The following is a 22,455-nucleotide window of genomic DNA, read 5'->3' on the forward strand; positions in this document are numbered from 1 at the left end:
AGGGAGGGGCCTTGGGCCTGGCCGGGCCAAAATGTCAGCTCGCTAAGGAGGCTTGTTCAGACACAAGGGCTCTTGTGAGCTAGCTGACTTAAAGGCTCATGTCCGTGCTCTCTAACTTTCAGGAGCGACGTAACCTCAGCTTTTGCGTAAAGCCAGGAAGAGAAACTACTCCTAGACTAAGCCCATTGTCCAGGAGGCTGAGCACCCACAACACAGAAAGAGTAGATTTAAAAACGCACCATTGTGAGGTGACCGGGAAAGCTTCTCTGGGGGAAGCTTTTTCATTTTCTCCTGCTGCACTTCAATCCCCACATATTGGGATTGGTTGAATTAGCCGGCATGCCCATCTTCTGTCAAGTGAACTGGAGTGGAACTTAATTAGAGGACACCAATAGGGGAAGAAAAAGAAATCATTCAAGACAAAGTACACTCTGAATGATGAAAGTTAAAGAACATTTTCAAATTCCGTTGACATGATGACTAATGCACAGTGAGACTCCAGCCAGACAGTTTATTCATTCCTGAATTATTTTTAGTATCCTTATTGTTGTCCATGGCGACCTGAGGCAAAGCTGACGGCTTCTTCTGGAGACCTGGAGAAGTGCCATCAGTGACCTTTGAGGTTTGGGACAAAAGCTGAAGCACGTCACACCCCACACCTCAAGAACTGTTTATCTTGAAGCCATTAGGGAGTAGCAAACAGACATCTGGGAGTTTGTTTTGGGTGAGTAGTGGGGAACATTAACTAACTTCTAAGTTTTGATACAATGCCATCTTTACAGGTAGGAGGGGCAAAGATAGCCTCTGTGTGTGTGTGTGGTTCGGAGGGGGAAATGTGTGTTTGTGTATAGTGTGTGTGTGTTTGTGAAGGGCGTGCATTTGTGTGTGTGTGTGTGTGTGTAGGGCACTGGAGGTGGGGGTGGGGTATGGGGGAGTATAATGAGTAAAAAAGTTCTTGGACTAACAATGGTCTCTTCCCCCATCCAGCAGGCAGGGTGGAGGGAGTGGCCTAAAAAGGGGGGGGATGGGGGAGAGAGAGCTGAAAGAGGAGGGTGGGAGGGATGGAGAGAGGGAGAGAAAGAGAGAGAGCGGAGGGATGCCTTTAATCCTTAATCACAACAGTGTCAGGATTCAGGAGGCGCTGGAAGAGTGCTGGCCAGAAAAACACTCACGGACTGCCTCACTCATGCATGCACATGCACACACTCTCAAATATGCACTTGTATACACAGACACATGAGATGACATTGACAACATTTACACATTACACACAGTCACAAATATGCCTATGAGCGCAAGCATTCACACCAGAGACATACAATGGCAGAACCACCTGAATCAAGAATCAATCTCAGACTCTTTTATCATTAGACTGGATTTTGTATGTATGTTGATGTGTGCCTATATGACCAGAAAAAAATTGTTGCATGACCCAAACATCAAACAAACATACAAAACATACAGCTTATTTTATCATATAACCACTTTTAATCAGCTGTAATGTACTTGAGTGACAACCCTGAGTGATAAAGGACATAAATCTGCAGACTCCATACCTTCAGACATGATTTTGAGAGTGTGTTGATGTGAACCTATATGAACAGGAAGAAATTACACACAATGTCACTATTGCACAAGCATCCAAAATATGTGGAATTTGACATACTGGTATATCTGTTTCTGAAGTAATTTCCGTAAATTAGTCCCTGAGCCCCAAACCCTAGCAACAGAACGCAATAACAAACAAACTCCCCCATGCCTCGATCACATGACCAGCAGTCTTAATGCTTTAGAGGCTCTGCTAATGGCTAAAGCGTAGTCAAGACTGACAGCGGAGACTCCCTGGCCTGCTAAAAGAAAAAGAGCCAGCCTGACAATGGCAAACAATAAACATGGGCTTGAGTTGACAGGGATTTGCGTTCTTGTGCATCGCATGAAAAGCCCATTTCACACCCTCTCAGCGAGCCCTTCGCATACGGATGCTAATGTGGAGGGGGTGAGGGCCACGCACACATGGGAAACAAGACTCGGCTATGATGACAGACCTGTCAGTAGTGTGCACATGTGTGTGTGTGTGAGTGTTTGACACTGCTCTTTTGCACAGAGAAATGTCAAACTTGTCTTCACAGAGGCTCTTACCTGTTCCAGATAATAGTCCGGAAACCATATGTCAGCTAATCAGAGTTAAAGCAACAGTATGCTGGAATGTGCATTTTATTTTTTTTTCATAACAAATCTTAAAAGGATTTTTGATGGTAAATGATCATATGACGGCCAGGAAAACACGCCTGTTGTTGCCACTGTTTGACCAGGAAATGTAATGTAGGTCTGCTGTGCAGGACAAGAGGAAAGCATTTACAAACTAAATGACAAGAGTCCCCAGTTATCATGCTAGCAAGCTTTTATCAGCATGGCTGGTGCTTTATTTGTTTGTTAGACTTTGTTAGCATTTTTAGGTTGTTAGGTCACAACTCTTATATCCAAACTCTTTTCTGCAGTTTTAATAAGCACACTTTGTGCAATTTACAATACATTTTGATTTTGTATCGATAGATCGCCTCAATATGCCAGAATCACTCTCTGGAAAGAAACATTAACATAAGCAACAAACTATGCACTATGCATGAGTAAAAAAGGACGAATAAAAGAAAAACTGATGTAGATTCAGTTTCGAGAGAAGAGAAGAGTAGTGGGCTTGGGAGAAAAGTGGAAAATTGAGGACAAATTCTTCTCTTTGAGGGTGAAGACAAAAAAAAAAAAAAAAACGTTTCAGGGGTTTTGGTTGTGTAAGCCAGGCTTTTATGGTATGAGGCAGTCCCCTTGCTGTGAACTGCAGACTCGTTCATCATGTCAGACGGAGTGCCCACCCCATGCGCTTGCCAGTTGATCCCTGAGAAGAGCCGGAAAGTTGAGAGGTCAAAGGTCAGATTCTACAGTACTGCCGTCGACCATTTGCGGAGGGGGCCCGATGGGGTATGGGGGCGGCCGAGGGCCCTGCCAACTCCCGTTTGGCCTCTCCACAACGAGGCTGTTTTGATTTCATTTGCAGCTGAGGTGGTACGTAGCCTTTTGCAATTGTCCACCGCAGGGAACTTTGGTGGGGGTGCAGGGGTTGCCCTGGGTGGTGGTGGTGGGGGGGGGATAAAAATGTCCACCCCTCTCTCCAGCAAATGCTCAGATAAGTTACATGTTATATACTGAAACATAGTGAAAGCAGCTTTAGAAAGTGCTTGGAAGCATACTGGCAGGCAGAATACGTTTTGAACATTTGGCTAAAACAGTGCAATATTAATAAGCAACTACAGGGCCAAAAGGTTGGATAACTGGATAACACAAACAATAAGACTAAGACAGAACACCCAGCCACATTCTATCATCTGTGGAGCAGGTGGGTTATAGTCTTGGCCAATAAGAGTATTCTTTTTCTGACACAAGTGGCCCTCATTTAAATGGCGTACAAAGTACAAGGTCTATCAACAAGTGAAGTTCTTGTGCATGAACAATAGCTATCTATTGGTTTGTGAGAGCACTGACTAATTAATGTTTGCGGTTAAGATCTTGGTTAAGATCTTGCCCAAAGTGTTTACATTTACATTTATTCATTTGGCAGACACTTTTATCCAAAGCGACTTACAGCAATAGAATAACATTTAAGCTACAGAGCAATTAGCTGTTTAATTAGCAAATTGATGTTATATAGCTAGCTAGCAAACATTTTACATTGGCCATCATTCAATTTAGTGCCAAAGGTTTGGTTTGACATAACTAAACTATTTTCCAAAACTCGGACATTTGTCATTTTGCATATCCTTTGTCATTTTCGGCATCCATGTCAAGTCTGTCTAAACCCCAACACCTTCTTTCAACACAACAGCTCAACACGTACACACACACACACACACACACACACACACTCATACAGACTTCCCCGAATCCCCACTTTCAACACCAGAATGCCGTAGCTGAGTAGCCCGCAGAAGAGTGGTTTCCTGAGGTGGATCCTACAGCAGGTGATGGAGCTCCAGTCATTCTGGACAAGCCAAAACAACCCAGCTCTCAACACAGACATTCAGCCTGTCAAGCAAGATGGAAAAGTACACCGCGTGCAGATGAGTGTGTGTATGTGTGTGTTTGAGAAGGGACTTGGGGGTGGGGGGGGTGGGTGATCATAGCCACCTGGGTATTTGGTTTCCAGTATAAGTCACTGTGTATGGAGCTCTGATATGTGTTTGTGACACAATGGATGACTTATTATAAGGGTATCTGAATGTCTGTGTTGAAGTGTCTGAATGTCAATTGTGTACAGGAGATACATTGTATGCATTCCCTTGTGTGTGTGAGATTGTGGATGTGTGTCGCTGTATGCCGGAGAGCGTGTGTATATGTGTATGTGTGTGTGTGTTTGAGGGGGTGATATGGGGAGGCATTTCTCTTCAGCACAATTCCCCCAGAGGTGGACAAGGTGTCCGATTACCCAAAAGAAAAACAAACTGACCGAACAGCAGGACAAGAACTCCAGGTCTGCAAAAAGGTGGGAACCAAAAAAAAAAAAAAAAAAAAAAAAGCCACAACAGTGACAGCCACAAGAAGGAAACGGAGAGACAAAAGGAAGCACTTAGGGACTGTCAGAGTGTTACGGACGAGTTGCAGAGGGACTGTTAGCTAATCCTGCCCGTCCGTCTGTCGCCCACAAAAGATGCACCCCCTGTCCCCCTGGCCACAGGTAAACGATAAACAGGGCTGCTGTGGTCGGGCAAAAGGAGAGGCCTGACAGTGAGGTGCGACGGGTGATTTATAGAGTCTGAGGTCTCACGAGGCTTGGCTGATGGTCTAACCACATGGCCACAGCTTTGGATGCTAGGCCAGAGAGCAATCTGCTACATCTGAAGTCTGCGTCAAGAATTTAGGTGGATGTTTCGCAGCGTTAGCTGCGCGGTATTAAGTACTCCAACATGGCTTTACTCCAGTGTTCCCATTTCTCTGACAATAGAAACCGTGCTATGCGGCTGTGAGTTTCCCAGGCAGTAAAACCAATGACACAGTATTTTCTATATGTTCACTGGCAATAATACAAACTCTGTGCAGTGTGTTGTTGTACAACGTACTGTCAATGATTTGGATTATGAAATGCTGCTAAATGCTTCCAGGTAAAGCAGTGACATACATCTGAAGGATGAAGAATAATGTAGCTCACTACTGTAAATCCAACATAAACAACTTACTACAACTACAAATAAATATGCAGACTCCAGCCTATGCCTGTGCATGTGTAGTGAATGGCTCATGAAAAAACATAAATCCATATCATACCCAAGACCACGACTACCTAACTAACTTCTATGACTACCTACCCACCTTAACTTAACTATGACTACCTACCCAACTTAACCATGCACTGGACTTCCTGAACATCTGTCAGCTGAAGAACTCATACATCACAAGGTCAATCCTAGAGCGCAGGCAGTCCTGAGGAAAAGATAACATGTGTGTGTGTGTGTGTGTGTGTGTGCGTTTGTGCGTGTAAAGAAGGGCCCTGTGCTCGCGATGACGCTGAACAGCGCATAATGACAAGTCATTTCTCAGAGGTGTCCAAACTAAGCCGTAACCCGAGTCCAAGGGTCAATTGCATAGTGAGGGGATTGGCTGAACCCCGGGTGTGGGCCATATGCACTATGGGGTGGTCAGAAGAAGCACCATTCTCTTCCAAGCTTTCCTGCCTTATCAATGAAAGCTTCTCAATCTTCCCCGCAGTCAACGCTGGAAACGGGGCCTTTTTTTTTTTTTACTGGCCGTTTGAGACTTTGCACCTGGGGTGTACTCCCCGTAACACGTGAATGTTCCAGGTTTGCTGTCCATGAACGGCACAAATTTAACTCTCAAATGAATGATGTTTAACTTCAGAGCAGAAAAAACTAGAGTACAAAGACTATAAAATAAATGAATGTGTCATTACGTAGGCGGCACGTATATTTAACCTTGTGAAAATTCTGCAAACAGGCAGAAGCTTGCTTATAGTCCAGGTTAGAAAAGGGTAATCCATGATCATTTCTTGATACTTTTCAAGACTTCCACCAGCCCTCTCCTGCCAATGTGTTGTGCACATGGAAAGCAACTGGCAGGACAATCAGGCGCAAAATAACAGCACCCTTGAGAGACTCAGAAGCATTTTTCATTCTCAAAGCACTTGTGATCGCTTTTGGATGGTTAGGGGGAAAATAAGCTTAAAAAAAAGCTTAAAACAACACAAACAGAAAAAACATTTGCTTACATGTGCTGACATGTTTTACACTTTCAGTCTGCTTGGACTCTTTGTTAAGTTGAACCTGTTTCATATCAAGATTTATAAAAAAAAGTATGCTTATTTAAAAATATTTTTGCTTGCAGTAACAGGCAAAAAAAAAGAGAAAAGAAATGGGTCGGTATGTCAATTTTTTTTTCAAGATTCAAAGTAAAAAAAAAGTACAATTTTGGTCATGGTGATTATATAGGTATGAATTTATCCAAATTTGCATATTGTGACATCACTGACTGGGTCATTAACCCGTGCCTTCAGGCGCACCATTGCAAACGTCATTCTGATGCAGGTTATAGACCAAAATAACTTTTTTTTTTATTGTTTATTGCCTTTGTAGTTCAACAAAAAAAGTGGCTTCATTTAATGTTCAAAACATACTAGTTTCTACATGTTTCCTCCACCAAAACTTTAGTGGTCTTCTTGGGGTCAGTCGACATGGTCACGATTACACTAGAGGGGAGAAAGGATGGGAAAAGATCTGGGCACAGTTCTTCCAGAACTTTGTGCCAAGTTAAAGCAAAGATGTTTTAATGCTTTTTTCAGATGTATCACCATGGTGCCCGAACCCGGAAGACTTTGAACGGTGACCACTAACATTAACATAACATTACACTAACATTAACATTAACTAACATTCTTTACTGCAGCCACAGCCATCATTACGGACAAGTGTGAACCATTGACAGTGAATGAAAAAAAGCGAACATATAGGCCATAGTGTGACATGCGTACACCAATGGGGTAAAAATAATCATAGATGACGCCACAGGTTTTTATTTAAAAGAAAGAATGTAGCCTACGTTTGTATGTAGGCAATTTATATTCACACTTGTGAACACAAGTTCACAACTGGCAAGTCGGACGGACTAAAAGGAAAAAATATATGTCGGTCCTAAATTGACAGGGCCGGTCGGGTTACAGCAAACAAAAATATTTTTATTTCTGATAGCGCCAAGGGACCAGAGCAACATCATGAACTATGCGCCGAGTTACATTCTACCCTTCCCCCATTCCCAGAGTTCAAAACATGCCATCAGTTAATATGGAGGCCTGAACCACCTGGCTGTAATATCTATAGAGGACAGTGAACTAGACAGTGACAAAGAAAATAGAGGCCATCTATTCTTATCCTCTCTGATGTATGGAGAGAAAGAACCCTATGACAACAGAGAGAGAGAGAGAGAGAGAGAGAGAGAGAGTATGAAGGGGTGGTGGAAGTGGGCTGTGTGTTTCTTTTCTCCCTCTTATTCCTCGAGACCATTTTCTCTCTCTTTTTCTTTTCTTTTTTTCATTTTCCGGCTCTGGCCCCACAGGAAGCCTCTGTCGGCGGCATATTGTGTAGCGGCCTGCGCTCTACTCCCCGCAGTCCGGCCTATCTGGCTTCCTATCAGCCAGATTCCCTTTCAAAGCCTCCCCCTGCTGACAACCCTCCCCCCACACACACACACCACGACCATACCCCCAAAACCCCACTCTACTCTACTCAACTGCCCCCCTCCCTTTATGGTTCCTCCTTTAATGGCCATTCAAAAGCATGTAAATGTGTGCAGAGAAAGGGGGATGGAGGGAGGGAGGGAGGGAGTGAGTGAGAAAAAAAAAAAAAGAAAAACACGAAAGAATAAAAACACGCAACCCCTGATGTACAAAACCCCATGCAGGGGACAAGAGAGGGGAGAGCAGTTACCGGGACGGGCCGAGCCTTGCCCCTTTCTGAAAGCCAGGAGATGTTTTGGCCAGAGACAAAACATCTGCTCCCCAACCAAAGAGTGAGGGAATGGGACTCTTCAACTACTCAAACCCCTCCCCCAACTGCACTTATAACACAGCCCCAGCCCCCCCCCCCCCACACACTTGCCCCCCGCCCCTGCCCCCATCCCCCCCCCACACACTTGCCCCCCGCCCCTGCCCCCCCCCCCCACAGCTCTGAGCTCCTTCCTTTTCCCTTCTTTTAGCTGGGGTTGTCCAATCATAATAAACTTCAGAGAGACTATAATGAGATTCAACCCCTGTGCAGTCTTTTACCCACAGCATGCCTGAGCAACACTAGAGGGATTTAACACCCCACCCCCACCCCAGCCCCTCAGGAAGAAAAAAACAACAGCCCAGAGAGAGGCTGTTTCTGGTGAGAATCTGGGCCGGATCAGGAACGGACCTGGGCCAGCACCGACCCAGGGTCAACTGGTAAATGGGGTACAGTAGCCCAGTGTTTCTCAAAGTCTGGTCCGGGGACCACTGGTGGTCCGCAAGCTATCCCAAGTGGTCCGCGAGCAGACATGGTAAAATATAATATCTTGCAATGTTGAACCAACTTGTATGTAAATCCAAACAGTTCTGCAACATGCCTATGTAAGCTACGCCAGTTTAAATCATATGAATCCTCTGACACAAAAAGGAAGGTGAGTAGGCCTATTGTGTAATATACTGTTGTAGTAGGTTTACTCTTTCTTTTAGCTAGTGGTCCGTGAGGTTTGTTTTATTATTATTATTGGTTAAGTGGTCCTTGGTCTGAAAAAGTTTGAGAAACACTGCAGTAGCCCACTGAATCTCTGGAAAAATACTGTGATTCTAAACTACCAAAAAGATGCAGTCGCTACCAGTCAACCGAGTCTGCATCAGACCAAGCCTCTGAGGCATACCAGAGTCAGCAGCTGCGTGTTTCAAAACAAGCAGGGAAGAATGGAGGGAAAAAGAAAGAGGAGAGAGAAAAAAAGTCAATGTAAAGTAAGTCAATGTAAAGTAAGGCAATGTAAAGTAAGGCAATGTAAAGTAAGTCAATGTAAAGTAAGTCAATGTAAAGTAAGTCAATGTAAAGTAAGGCAATGTAAAGCAATGCAGTGTAAAGTAACTTAGTTCAATGTGAACAACATATAGGCATGTGAGAATGCAGCTTTTACAAGGCTATGGCCGTGGCTATTTCTCCAAATGCGTCTAAGCATGTAATTTCACCTCCATGTTACCTTACTGCAATATCCTCTCTGTTGCTGGGCTGGAATCATTTAGCCTGCTGCTATTTAAAGTTTCTAGAATGATTTGAAGAGTCTGGAATGCGTGACATCACTTGGCTAGCAGTGATGACCAAAAATATCAACACTGGGATGCAGTTTCCTTTTGTTATTAAATTGTACTGAAAACCAGAACACATTTAATTACTAAGAGACAAAGACAGGCAGAGAGAGAGAAAGAAAGAGAGACAGAGAGAGAGAGAGGGAGAGAGAGAGTAGATGAGGGAGAACAAGTAAGGGTTGTAGAAATTGTATCTTCCTTGTTCTCCCCTCAGGTTAAGGTTGAGAGAGGAATCAAATTTCCCTGTCATGGAAGATAAAAACTTTTGTCAGAGAGGCACCAGGCGGAAAGAGACTGAGGGGACGAGGGGGCGGCAAACCCAACGAGAGGTTGTCATTAATGTAGAGACAGCTCTCACTTCACCGATATATCATTACAGATTCTGGCAGCGGAACATTTGTCTGAAACAGCTACATACAAACATGTCAGCATAGCAATTTCTTCAGATTCAATTTTTATGTGGTATGTCGGCTATATAACTTAACTTATATAAAAAAATTACGCTGACATGTCATTCCTGATCAGCTGACATTTTTCCAACTGTTGATCATGGTTTAATGTGTTGGTGTTTTTAATTATCACATTTTAACAGTGATTGCAACACTCACTCTCAGTTGATGACTTCTCCTTTAAGATGTTTAAATCATCTCTACTTTGCCAAGAGTTGTCTTCAGAAAAGTGCACTGAGTTCGTGGTGAGTAATTTTGACAACAAATAATCAAGACGCTACATTTCTAATCCAGCGCTACATTTCTAAAACTAAAGTGATAATCAGACGCTACATTTCTAAAACTAAATTAATAATGAGACGCAACATTTCTAAAACTAAAGTGATAATCAGACGCTACATTTCTAAAACTAAAGTAATAATGAGACGCTACATTTCTAAAACTAAAGTGATAATCAGACGCTACATTTCTAAAACTAAAGTAATAATGAGACGCTACATTTCTAAAACTAAAGTGATAATCAGACGCTACAGTACTAAAACTAAAGAGATAATAGGACGCTACATTTCTGAAATACAGTGAAAGTGCTGCAAACTGTGCAGTGTCCTGTACCCAGCCCCCCCCATGTGACCCCCCCCACCCCCAGCACCTTTTGGACTAAACAGCCTGCCTTTTAAACAGCTCCACAATCGAAAACAGACGTGTACTATGGAGACCTGTCCCCAGGCCCTGTTGTTTACTCCTGCCCAAGAACACTTGACAAATAATCTGGTTATTGCTGATTTGTGTTTCCTTAGGGTATGGGGGGTTGGGAGGCTGTACCACACCCAAAACGCCACCCCCATCATCCACCCACACACAGACACCCACACTCTCTCTAGCTCTGTCAGACACACACACACACACACACAAACACTCTGTCTCACTCCATCTCTCTCTCTTTCTCTCTCGCTCACATGCGCACACACACACACTCTTTCTTACTTACTTTTAAACACACACACACACACACACAGTCCCCCTCCTCATCCTTACAGTGCTGAGCCAGAGGCTACAGAGATGAGCTTCAGATGAGGACATGTGGCAATGATTATGCGCTAACTTGCAGTCCGCATACCATTCCCCACTCCCCCGCCCACCCATCCCTCTCTTTCTGTCCTCCTTTTCCATCCCTCTCTCTTTCTGTCCTCCTTTCCCATCCCTCTCTCTTTCTGTCCTCCTTTTCCATCCCCCTCTCTTTCTGTCCTCTCCATTTACCACTGTCTTGCTTGTCCAGTAAAGCATATGTTCAAAAGATGAAGGGAGGAGGAGTGTGTGTGTGTGTGTGGGTGGGGGTTGTGTCTATTGTTTTGTTTTTGTTTAGCTGGCACAGTCTTCTTGGATGGGAGAAACATACGCTGTTCATGAGTCTCTTTCTCTCTCTCTCTCTCTCTCTCTGGGCTCACTGTTGCTAAGCTATCTGAACAGGCACATGTGTCAGACATCAGCATTCTGAGTTCTTTATGTGTTTCTTTGCGTGACTGTGTTTTCTGGGATACGGAGCATTTGCAAAACAGCTTGTGTGAATAGGGCAAATGTTTGTGTGGGCCATATCAACATAACGTCATCTGAAGTGCAACAGTTTAAAATCCTGTTGCGTTGACAAGACTACCACAGTAGTAACACAAGATTAACATTACTACCTGGAAGAGCAAAGGCCTTTATCAAATGTCAAATGCCACAGTGTTAATGAAAGTGAAAAGGGATTTGTGAAGCTGCGCTGTGATTTGAATTTCATGAAAAATTGGCCTGGTAGTATTTGTGTAATTCTGCTGACAGATGGTCAGGCACACCGGAGATATAATCTCCTCAGTGGAATGGAGGTAAATAGAGCCTAAAGATGATCAAATAATCAGCCATAACATGTCCCTTCAGGACAATAAATGGATGGATGGTTCAAGCTAAACTGGAGAAGCAGCCTTCTAATCTAAATTCTCATGAACCTCTCAAATAACAGTGGCAAACCCAAACCATTCGTGCCCGTAATTAGGCTCCCTGTGCTTGCATTTATCAGGGGCTAATGTCAGTAATAACAATAATGATAATAATGACGACAGCAACTTGGGAGTGGGGGCCTAAGTCCTCGGCCCTGCCCTTCCTGTGTTCTATGCGTTCTCCTTGAGGCCGGCCTCTGCCAGTTAACCCCTGAGCATCCAAGATAAAAACAACACAGCACTGTCAGAGCCCCCAGCTGCGCCTCATTATCACACAGCCCAAATTCATCCCCCTGCCCGTGGCTTCACCCCCATTGGGGCTGCCCAGCAGGTACTGCTCAGGGGGTCAGAGATCGAGACCTCCCCTTTTGGCCCCGGCGGACAACCCCCATCTCGCCCTCCTCCGCCATCGCAGCGCTCCGACCTGCGATCCTGCTGATTCAATTAGAGGCCGGGCAGTCCCCCGCATAACCACACGCCAGAAAAGGGTCCTCGCCATAACCCCACTAGTCAGAGGGCACGAGAGTAGAGCTCGACGAGAAGACCGAAGGAGTCCGAGGGAAGGAGAAGAAAAATGAATAGTGAGATTAATGAAGAGAACGACAAGTACCAGGAGACAGAGAGAGAGAGAGAGAGACCAGAGAGAGAGAGAGAGAGAGAGACCAGAGAGAGAGAGAGAGAGAGAGAGAGAGAGAGAGAGAGAGAGAGAGAGAGAGAGAGAGAGAGACAAGAGAGTCAGGGCACACACAGATATGAAAGAAGTGCGAGGCAAAACCAGGGTTGGATTTGGAGCGACAGAGAGTCAGAGAGAAGAGAAAACAGAAATAAGAGAGATGGAAAAGAATTTAGAGAGAGAGAGAGAGAGAGAGAGAGAGAGAGAGAGAGAGAGAGAGAGAGAGTGGACGCAGGGTTAAGGAGAGCAGCGAGAACACAACAGGAGGAAGTAATGGCAACCCAACCCCAGACGCACAGAGTGGACGCAAAAGGGCCGTCTTCCATAGCGGGACAAAACGCACAAATGTGCCGAAACCAGCAAGCGGCCAAATGGGAGAGGGGGAGGAGGGAGAGACAAAAGGATCATTCATTCTCTCCTTCTTCTCCTCCTCTCTAGCTCCTTCATTCTCTTGCTCTCTTTTCTTCCGCCGAGATTCCTGAATAGCCCCTAATAACGGTGACACCGGCCAGCGGAGAGTCAGCTGGGAGGGGCCCGGTGAGGTCCACTGACCTCCAATAGCCGGATTACCAGTGATACAGCATTTCATTGGGTCAACACTGAAGGATGAGCAAGAGTAACTAATGCTCTCCTTTTGGATCAGGGGTTGTGGCTCCCCATTCAAAGCGATGACCGACTCTGAGAAAGATTGTGTGTGTGTGTGTGTGTTGTGTGGTTGTGTAAGTGTTGGGGATAGGGGGTGGGGTCAGGACGTTTTGCATTTGTTCCCAAACATTGGAACTTTCCCAGCTGCAATGACATGATATTGAGGCCTGGTATGTTGCATTTCTTTTCAAAGCATAAATTCCTTAGGATTCATCCCCTCCTCTACACTACCTTGCTACTAAGTCCATTTCATAATGACCACAATGAACTACATACCAGCCGTTTCTGACTAATAGGTTTGCACTCGCAATTACCAACTATTTTGCAGAGTAAAATTGAACATTGTTGTTGTTAATGTACTGTATAAAATGTAGCCACACTTTAAACAATTTAAAGATTCGTCTCCACTTATAATAAAGTGGAGCTGAGTTTGCAAGAGAAGATAAACAAATACCAAACAGCAACAAAAAAGCAGTTATGTCTAGACATATCCCTCGAAGACAGCGAACTGTGTGTGTGTGTGTGTGTGTGTGTGTGGTGCGTCACACATTGGCGTAACACTGATAACTTGCGGTCACATGACTAGAACTCTGCCTGTTCTTCCAATCAATAACATCTAACTCCACATCAGGTCAACAGATCGGCTGAGATACACTCGTGCTCCCTGCAGGCACTGAGCCCATTGTTTGGTTGTGTACAGCAAACAAGTTTGGACGGCCGAGACTGATAACAACTTACTCTAAGTGGGCTGAGCCATGCAATCCAACACTATAAGCCCCCCAATTACCCAGCAGACTGAGAGAGAGAGAGAAAACAGAGAGAGAGGGAGAGAAAGAGAGAGAAGAGAGAAAGCAGAGTGGGTTTAGGCCACACAGAAGAGTAAAGCCAAAGCCAAACCAAAACCAAATAAAACGGGGTCTAGTTGATTAGAGTGAAACGTCTGCTTTCCTTCCTAATCCACAGCTGCTTACACAGTCCTCCAGCACCTGGATAAGGGAGTTTAAAATAAATAAATAAATAAATAAAGAAAGAAAGAAATAAAAATTGTCCAGTTCTCCTCCCTGGTCTTGAGTCTACAGGGTGGGGATTTGTCTGTCATGAAATTACCTTCAAATGCCTCGATGGGTCTATCATAAGGTGCCTTCCTGTTTCATACCAGATGTTTGGCCAGTATGGATGTCACAAACGGCATCCGAACAGGATATGCTATAGGTGCAGTACATATGGTTTTAAAGGGATGAAGTTGAATTAAAAGATAAAGGTGACTTAACACATGCAGGATTATGTGTGAATGTAATCTGTGATTCTGTACTCACAGTGTTCAGCATTTCAGAGTTTAACATTTGTATTTTTTGTATCTGTGATTCTGTACTCACAGTGTTCAGCATTTCAGAGTTTAACATTTGTATTTTTATGCTTTTACCATTCTTCAGTAAGTGTTTTTAATACTTAAAATCGATTCCACCAAGGCCTAGATGTGTTTCCTCAATTTTGAAAGATAATGCTGTTTCTTATTATCATAGTCTACGTGTCTGGCAAAACCTTTAGAATATCTTACACTTTGTCACAATAAATCAGAGCGTATAGTTACTGGCAGGCAAACTCACGAGTCCTGGCAGCTATTCTCAGAGTTTTGTTTTGAAATATCCCTGGCAGAGAACAGGTGATGAGAGCTACGGTATGATTGCAGTTTGGCAACGGCACACAGCTCCGGCTGTTTATCCTTCCGCAAAACATTTCAGGCTTATTAATATTAATCTATCTGGGAAAACAACACAGCAGTTGTTTGATCTACGGTATAGAGGCTTAACAAGCCAGGAAATTAGCTAACTGTTATCTTAACATTTAGACTTTCATTTAGGTCATACATAGTTTCCAAAAGGTCTTTAGTCATTTCCTTTTGATTATCACACAAAAGTGTTTCGAAATGGTTTTCTGTAGATTTCTGCTAATGAACAACATTGTCCATCTAATGCAAATCTATCGGTTGGGTTTCATATAGCATGATGGAATTCAAGATTATGCATTTGGCAAACAAACTATAGGCAATTTTTTGGAGTGCAAAGACAGACTTTTTCTTAAGTAACCCTAACAAATCATACTCGTGTCACCTCCCGACCTTTGACCCCGGAGCGCTTTGGCTAGACACGCTTGGGAGCGCTGATAAAAACTCCCTTTGATTGGCCAACCCATTCGCCAAAGTAACTTAACATTTTCCTCCACCCTTCCCCCTGCAAAGCCCTGTCTTCAGGTAACCCCCTCCCACACACACACAACTTCCCCATCCCTCTCGGACACTACCGTCCCCCCCCTCCCTCTTTTAATCAAGAGGGGGCCTTACGAGGGGAAGTGATTAGGTACTGGGCTTCAAGTTTTTTTCTCCCCCTCTATTCTCCATCTTAATCCTTTCACTAACCACACACACAGAAAAGAGAAGTAGAGAAAGAAAGCCACACAGATGTCTGCACATTGTAGTCCCATTACCCTTTTAGCCACAAAGAAACACTCATATTTAGTTTATTGCAGGGGTCTAGGTGAGGCACGGTAGAGGTTATTGTTACTTTTTTTTGATGGCTGGGACTTAGCCTTAATCAGCCACCTTTTTCCTCAACCCTCCAGCCCAACCTTTACCTCCTCCAGATCTGCATCTCTGGCGTCACAAGGGTTAAGACTGGGCCTTGGAAAAACAATGAGAGGAAAGTTTGGTTTCCCATCCAGTATTTCACGAAGTTTATGGAAAATGTCAGAGCGGTCGGGGCCGGCGCAATTGTGTAATCACAACAGGAAAACACGCTTCGCTCCGCGCCGCGCCGAGACGTAAATCTGCCCACTTGACAGCACTACCACAAGAAAGAATGAGCGAAAAAAACAAATAAAAGAAACAATTACACGACGCAACCCAAAAGATAGGAAATACCTACTTAATGAGGCCAGAACATTCAAACACATTTACCAGAAAAGCCCACTTAAAGAAACACACACACACACACACACAACACCACATCAATGTGTCATAAGCAGCCTGAAATATTTCAGGAACCAGGACCCTCCAGCCCCTCACACCGTTTCAATAAACGTTTGCCCAAGATAAAGATATGACAAAGGCCACCAGAGCCCATATTAGCCACCCCTTCTAAGGGCCATTAGCCATTAACTACTCATTATCTGACCAAGTTCACAGACCTGTTCTCCACCCACACAAACAAACTGGCCTTTATTGATGGCTTTCTGATGCAAGGCAGACCTAGCCAGGAACAGCTGGGACCCTGCTCTCGCTCTCTTTTACACTCCCTCTATCCTTCCTTCCTCTTTCTCTTCTCCAGCTTCGAACACACAAAACACTGGAGAACTTCAGCTCCCTTGCACTCTTTCCCTCTCTTCTGTCTCTCCCTTTCTCTACCTCCACTCCTCACCCCGTCTCTCCTGCCCCTCTTCCTTCAACAGAACCATAGCGCACATCACACACGGCCCCTCTTTCACACTCTCTGGGTAACGTGACACTCCCTCTGTTCATGGCTGTTGTTAACACACACACAGAACCTGTGGTCGGCCTGTCCGACACACAGCCTGATCACAGGCTTAAATGGCGGCCTGTTGAGCACCTGAACACGTAAGGAACAGGGCGCAACATCACACCATCACTGCCTTTGTAGACACGCCGACAGACAAGAACCTTTACAACTCACTGAAGTAAACAAACGCTACAACTCTTTGCAAAGACACCAAGAGCGACACAGTTTCCCATACATTGACTTATTTGTGGAGGCCCAACGCAATATCAACATTACAACCACACAATGATTTTCCTGGTTGTACTAAATTGTGCTTAAATCTGGTTAGCATCATAACCGCGCTGCGCTAATTTGTTAAAAAAAAAACTGCTGCATTCAAGTTAATTCTGCAAACCTACCACCACAAATAAGAATTAAATTCTGTGGGAAACACTGGCTCGACACATATTCTATTTAAAGCTCACGCCATGAAAAATAACTAAAAAGATCTTATATTACACTGATATAAAAAAAAAAAAACATCTTCCACTGAAATCAATGCGACCTTATGACGAGAAACTTTTTCTGCCACGATCACGATCAACTCCAGTTGTGGCGTCGTCCGTGCATGGGCCAATCCAAACCAGCGAGTGGGCAGAGAGGGGGTTTTGGGCCGTGATGGCCAGGCAGCGCATTTACATGTTCTGCAAGTTTGATGTGTATTTAAAGGTCATATTTTGAGTTTTGGGGAAAGACTGAACTTCAACTACAAAGGACTTGTCGGGAATGCTCAGAAGCATAACATTTCAAAACTAGCTTCTGAAACCCCTATTACTAGCGCTATTAGCATGACCGTGCTGACTGTAGATGGTTACACTGAAGGCTGAAAACGGCGATCTCAATATTAACCTTTTTGAGCAAGACAAATAAATGACCAACTAAACATATATTTAATTTTAACAACACAACTGACAAGACATTTATTTATTAAAAAAACAAACAAACAAAAAAAGAAACATTTCACAAATGGACACATTCAATCTTCTTACAGTTAGTCACTCCTTTTGACAAACTTTGAGTGCTGTGGGTATCAAAACTGCATAGCCCAAGTTATAAAGGAAGGAGAGAAAGCACCAGAAGAAAAGCCTACTAGATGCTAAGAGCTCACACTAGGTACCGGCCTCGAGAGAGAAGAGGGCTTTGGAACGCACACAATTAGCTGGTTAAGTAGCTCTGTCCCTCCTCTGAGCCGATGGTTGTTAACGAAACAGGAAAAAAGGGGGACCCTCAATAAAGAAAAAAAAAAAAAAGGAGAGAAATGAGAAAGTAGGAGAAGACAAAAAGTTGGTAAGGGGCCGTTGTTTGAATGTACAGCCTGGTGCGGAGAGAGAGAGAGAGAGAGGGAGGTGTACGTGTAGAAGGCTAAGGAGTGAGGGGGTGGGGGTGGGAAGCTGCGTTGGGATGAAGCGTTTGATGTTGTCCATGGTTCACTCTCAGCTGCACACAGACCCTGCCTGGTCCATTCCAGCACTTCTCTTTTATGGATACCCGCACAGCCGGCCGGCAGGCCGAGGGCCCAGCACAGGAGGAGCAGGCCAGCTGGGGATATGGCCGAGCTGTTATTTACCTCCACAAAGGACCAGGCAGCACTGAATAGGAACTGCACACAGGGACTCTAACACCCTCACTTAATCACCAACACCACCCCCCTCCACACACACACATATATATACACACACACCATGGCAGCCTTCTCCACATAGAATCCCTTTTGCCTACTAACTCTCCATGTTGTTTTGTTTTTTCCCCTTCCCTCAGCACCTTTGTTGAGGGCTGCAATGCGGAAGACATTGGAGTGGTGACCTCTAGACTTTCTTCCCAGCCCTGACTGCGTGTTGACAGGGAGGGGAGACCCTTCCCATGATAGAGCAGCTGTTTTGGCACTGCTGGGATACAAGTGCACGACTACACATCACACTATGGGTAATAATGACTAATCTGACTGTGTGTGTGTATGTGTCATTGTTTTTTTTACAAAACATGGCTTTTTTTTTTTCTACTTCTAATATGTTGGCATTTTTTTTATTTTCCTGTTTAAAGTGGGAAAAAAAAGGAGTCTAACCTACAAGGGCAGCACCTTAGTTTACACAAGACTTTCACTGTGCAGTGCTAAACACGGTTTAACGTTCCCTTTAGACTGGGTGATCCAGGCAGGGGACATTACACAAGACTTTCACTGTGCAGTACTGAACACGGTTTAACGTGCCGTTTAGATTGGGTGATCCAGGCGGGGGACGTTACACGAGACTTTCACTGCGCAGTGCTAAACACGGTTTATCGTTCCCTTTAGACTGGGTGATCCAGGCGGGGGAAAGCCCTGCACTGCACTGTGCTCCTATCACAAGCTATCACAAACTGCTGTCTACTACTATACTTGTGAGGAAAGTGATGTTACAAAAACAGCTGGAAGTTAGTGCACAAAACACTATTCTTGAGTTCAGTGAGAGCATCTAAAAGCGTTCCCGTGTGATGAGACTTTCCCACAGTGCCCTCTGGTGATAAAAGACAGGAACTTTTTTCCCCTCAATGGTTTTAAGCCATTAAGGCCTATACATTTGAAATTTGACCCCACTGTTTGTTGAACAAATCAATATAAAAATTGCATCTTAAATAAAAAAGAGGTAGCGGGGAATGCTTTACAATAAATAAATAGATTATAGATAGACATCTGTCACATTGTTACATCAAACAACTTTAAACATGTCATCTCACGCACTCAATTTGATCTAGTATTGACACTAGCTTTGATTGTACAGGATTTCACAATGGCCTCACGGATTTTCTGCAGATACATTAAAAAAATGTTCATCTTTGTCCATATTTCACTGTCATACTAAAAAAAATGGCAATGACTCGGCTTTCCGATTTTAAATAGATCGTAGGTGAGGTGCCCACCATGAGTGTACTCGTTATCAAAAATAATATGCTGTAAACTACCTTGGTGTGTGTAAACATTCACGTAGACATTCATATCAAAGGGTGATGGCAGGGAAGGGCCCTGGAAGAGAGGGTTCGGACGTCTTCCAGTGGTCAATCGTCTACGCCTTCTGGATCACCACCTGGAATTTACCTGCATGAACCAATCACAGTACAGTAGAGTCAGGAGGACGTCACATCCAAAGACGTTTCTATGGATAGAGTTACTGAGTATGGTGGGATGGGACTGGCAACTGTGACTCAGTTTGCAGTTTGTTTACCTTAAAATAACAGCTTAAAACTCATTTTGATGCTACTGACTTAATTTGGAGAATGAAGCCTCTGGCATTACCAATGCTTGAACAGAACACATGATATTGCATTATGCAACATTGCTAAGCAGGTAGGATGACCCAGTTAGACGTTTTTGACTAACTGGGTACTGTCTTAGTGCTAAATGGTGTTGAATATTGATGCCAAAGGGCACATACAACATTAGTTGTTGCTTTAATGTGGCGAGGAACAATAAAGTTAGTCAGTGAGGAAGTGATTCCTGTGTGTGTCATAGAGCGGCACTAACGAAAAAACAGGTTTACTAAATAAACTCTGTGATGTTAATGACAATGAATACAGGTCTGATGCCACCAAGCAAGACTAACTATGACTAATAACTGAGCTCTCTGCCTTTTTTCATTCTTTTACAAAAGGCCTTGAGAGATGGTCAACAACAGAAGCGGTTACAAGCGCACGCACACACCACTTACAGGCAGGCATGAGGGAGACCTCAGCAGTCACCACACTTTCCAGACCGAGGTTGGACAAGGCTCCCCTCAACAGCCCACAGGAGAAGGCTAGGTACTGCAGGACAAGAGAACAAACAAGGTCACATGCACATATCCATTCCCAGGGCTTGGTAATGACGTAAACGGTGGGCCACGTACTTTAGGAGCATCCTCCAGGTACTGTTGGCCACTGGAGAGCTGTGTTATGAGTGCAAAGCGGTTATCTTGTAAGACGTATGTGCCCTAGGTGAAGACACAGGATCAGAGGGAAAAGGTTAGATCAATTCCCGTTGCTGTGCTGCTGTTCAGTGAAGAGTATTTTTCTTCTGCCTGTTGATGTTTTTTAATGCAAACACACACCTGGTGATTGGTTCTTAGGTTGTCAATTTGCTTGCGGAAGATGTTTGTCCAGAAGTCTTTACAGAGAAACTTCATGACGTCAAGCTCATCTTTGAAGCCTGGTGAGTCTTTTGTGAACCTAGATGAAGGGGCCATGGTAACTGATATTGCAGGTAAGTGATATCACAGTGTTATACACTGCATGCTTGACAATCACTACCAAACAAAAGCCCTTCATTTCACCCCTTATAAATGCCTTGACCTTAAATCTCTTTTATAATTAAGTAGTTTTTAAGTAGAAATGTGCATAGGTTAAGGTCGATTAAGGAGAAGAGCCTACCGAATTTACCCCTTACTTTTTCAATTTCCCCTTAATTTCCCCCTGTAATCAACGAATCCCTGAATTAACACATTAAAATAAAATTAAGATATACTTAAATTGTCCTTAACTACCCCCTTATATAAAATAAAGGGAACCCCTGACTTGACACCTTAAATGTATATTAAGGTGTCACACCTTAAAATGCCATTTAAGGTCAAATTAAGGACCACTTAATTCAAATGAAGTGGTTTTGGTAGTTTTCAGGGGTAATTTAAGGTAAATTTGAGTACGTTGCATTCATGAAAGCCATGCATGAGGAAGAGGAAAATTTCCGTATTAGATCATTTTTTTATTTTTTATTCAGAAATGGGCCTAAACTGAACAACCATATGGAAACATCAGAGAAGGCATTTTTCTAACCTTTCAATAAGTCCTTGGCCTACCCGGAAACCCATGCATTCTAACAAGGAGACACAGGTACCTCTCTCCTGTGAAAAGAATATTCAGTTTGTTATCATACTAATGTCACACACCAAGCGCAAAATGACACACAATGCAAGTATGCATTGTTTTACAGTGGTGTGGTAAGGTAAGGATGGTGAACACAGGGCCATTTAGAAAGGACTTCAGTGTTCACAGTGCTCATCTGTATGTATCAGAGAGAGGTATGTATGGCTAACTTACCTTGTCGTTATCTCCGCGGGACTCTTGCTCCTTGTAAACATGAGACACTATTTCCATGTGGAGAAATTCAAAGAGGGAGTCATCTGCCATGTCTAAAAGGGGGAAATCGTTAATATGAGTTGTGCAAGTAAAACAATCAGGGACCTACTTCTCTCCATGACCCATGGATAGCTAACTATGAAGTCAGCAAGCTAGCTACTCGAAATATGATCACGGCGAGATTATCATACACGCGTTGATGTCAGTTTAATAAAGTCAAACGATACAAGCCTTACTAAAACTGTAAATCTAACGTCTTCAAGCAAATCATCTCTGACAAACTACTGCCTTACTAACGTTAGCTAGCATAGTTCAGCTCGATCAAATACCGCTAGCTGGTTACAAGGCGAAGTGGAAGTGTTTGTTGGTATGTCGAGATTAATATTTACAAACTGAGCAGGCTAAACACGTTCATACTCACCTTATGCTGATATGACACCGAATTCATGCACAGATATATTGCACGATTTTCCTGAAAAATAGATTCCTTGCACTGTGCTTGCAACTAGCAAACGGCTAAACGTCACTTTCACAATCACAAATCAATTTACGTCTTTCCGGACAGATATGATATATAACAAGATCGCCGCCTACTGCTTTGGAGTTGTTAGTTAGAATACTGTTAGAGAATGTCTGTTCATGCCTACCTGTCGCCACCTACTGACCGATCAAGAGTATGGCACTGAGTACAGCCTTTACAAAGGTAATACAAATAAAACAAAAC

At 43.7% G+C, this 22,455-nt stretch overlaps 1 protein-coding gene across 2 annotated transcripts; it reads right to left on the reverse strand.

Annotated features, from left to right (window-relative positions):
- Positions 1 to 1,497: 1,497 nt before the first annotated feature.
- trappc6bl (trafficking protein particle complex subunit 6B, like) lies at positions 1,498 to 22,302 on the reverse strand. Of its 2 annotated transcripts, XR_007195995.1 has the most exons (8): positions 22,153 to 22,302; positions 21,693 to 21,784; positions 21,429 to 21,496; positions 20,708 to 20,825; positions 20,507 to 20,590; positions 20,330 to 20,423; positions 19,587 to 19,719; positions 1,498 to 1,592 (listed from the first exon to the last, which is right to left on the reverse strand). XR_007195995.1 is itself a non-coding variant. In XM_048265463.1 (7 exons), exons 2-7 carry the CDS (start codon positions 21,780 to 21,782, stop codon positions 19,688 to 19,690), a joined length of 486 nt encoding a protein of 161 aa, XP_048121420.1. In that variant the 5' UTR covers positions 21,783 to 21,784; positions 22,153 to 22,302; the 3' UTR covers positions 18,016 to 19,687. The 2 variants fall into 2 exon arrangements, 1 of the variants encoding a protein (XP_048121420.1); XM_048265463.1 differs by lacking the exon at positions 1,498 to 1,592 and having other exon boundaries at positions 18,016 to 19,719.
- Between the last annotated feature and the right edge of the window lie 153 nt (positions 22,303 to 22,455).

This window comes from Alosa alosa, chromosome 15, assembly GCF_017589495.1.
Source record: "Alosa alosa isolate M-15738 ecotype Scorff River chromosome 15, AALO_Geno_1.1, whole genome shotgun sequence".
Lineage (NCBI taxonomy): Eukaryota > Metazoa > Chordata > Actinopteri > Clupeiformes > Clupeidae > Alosa > Alosa alosa.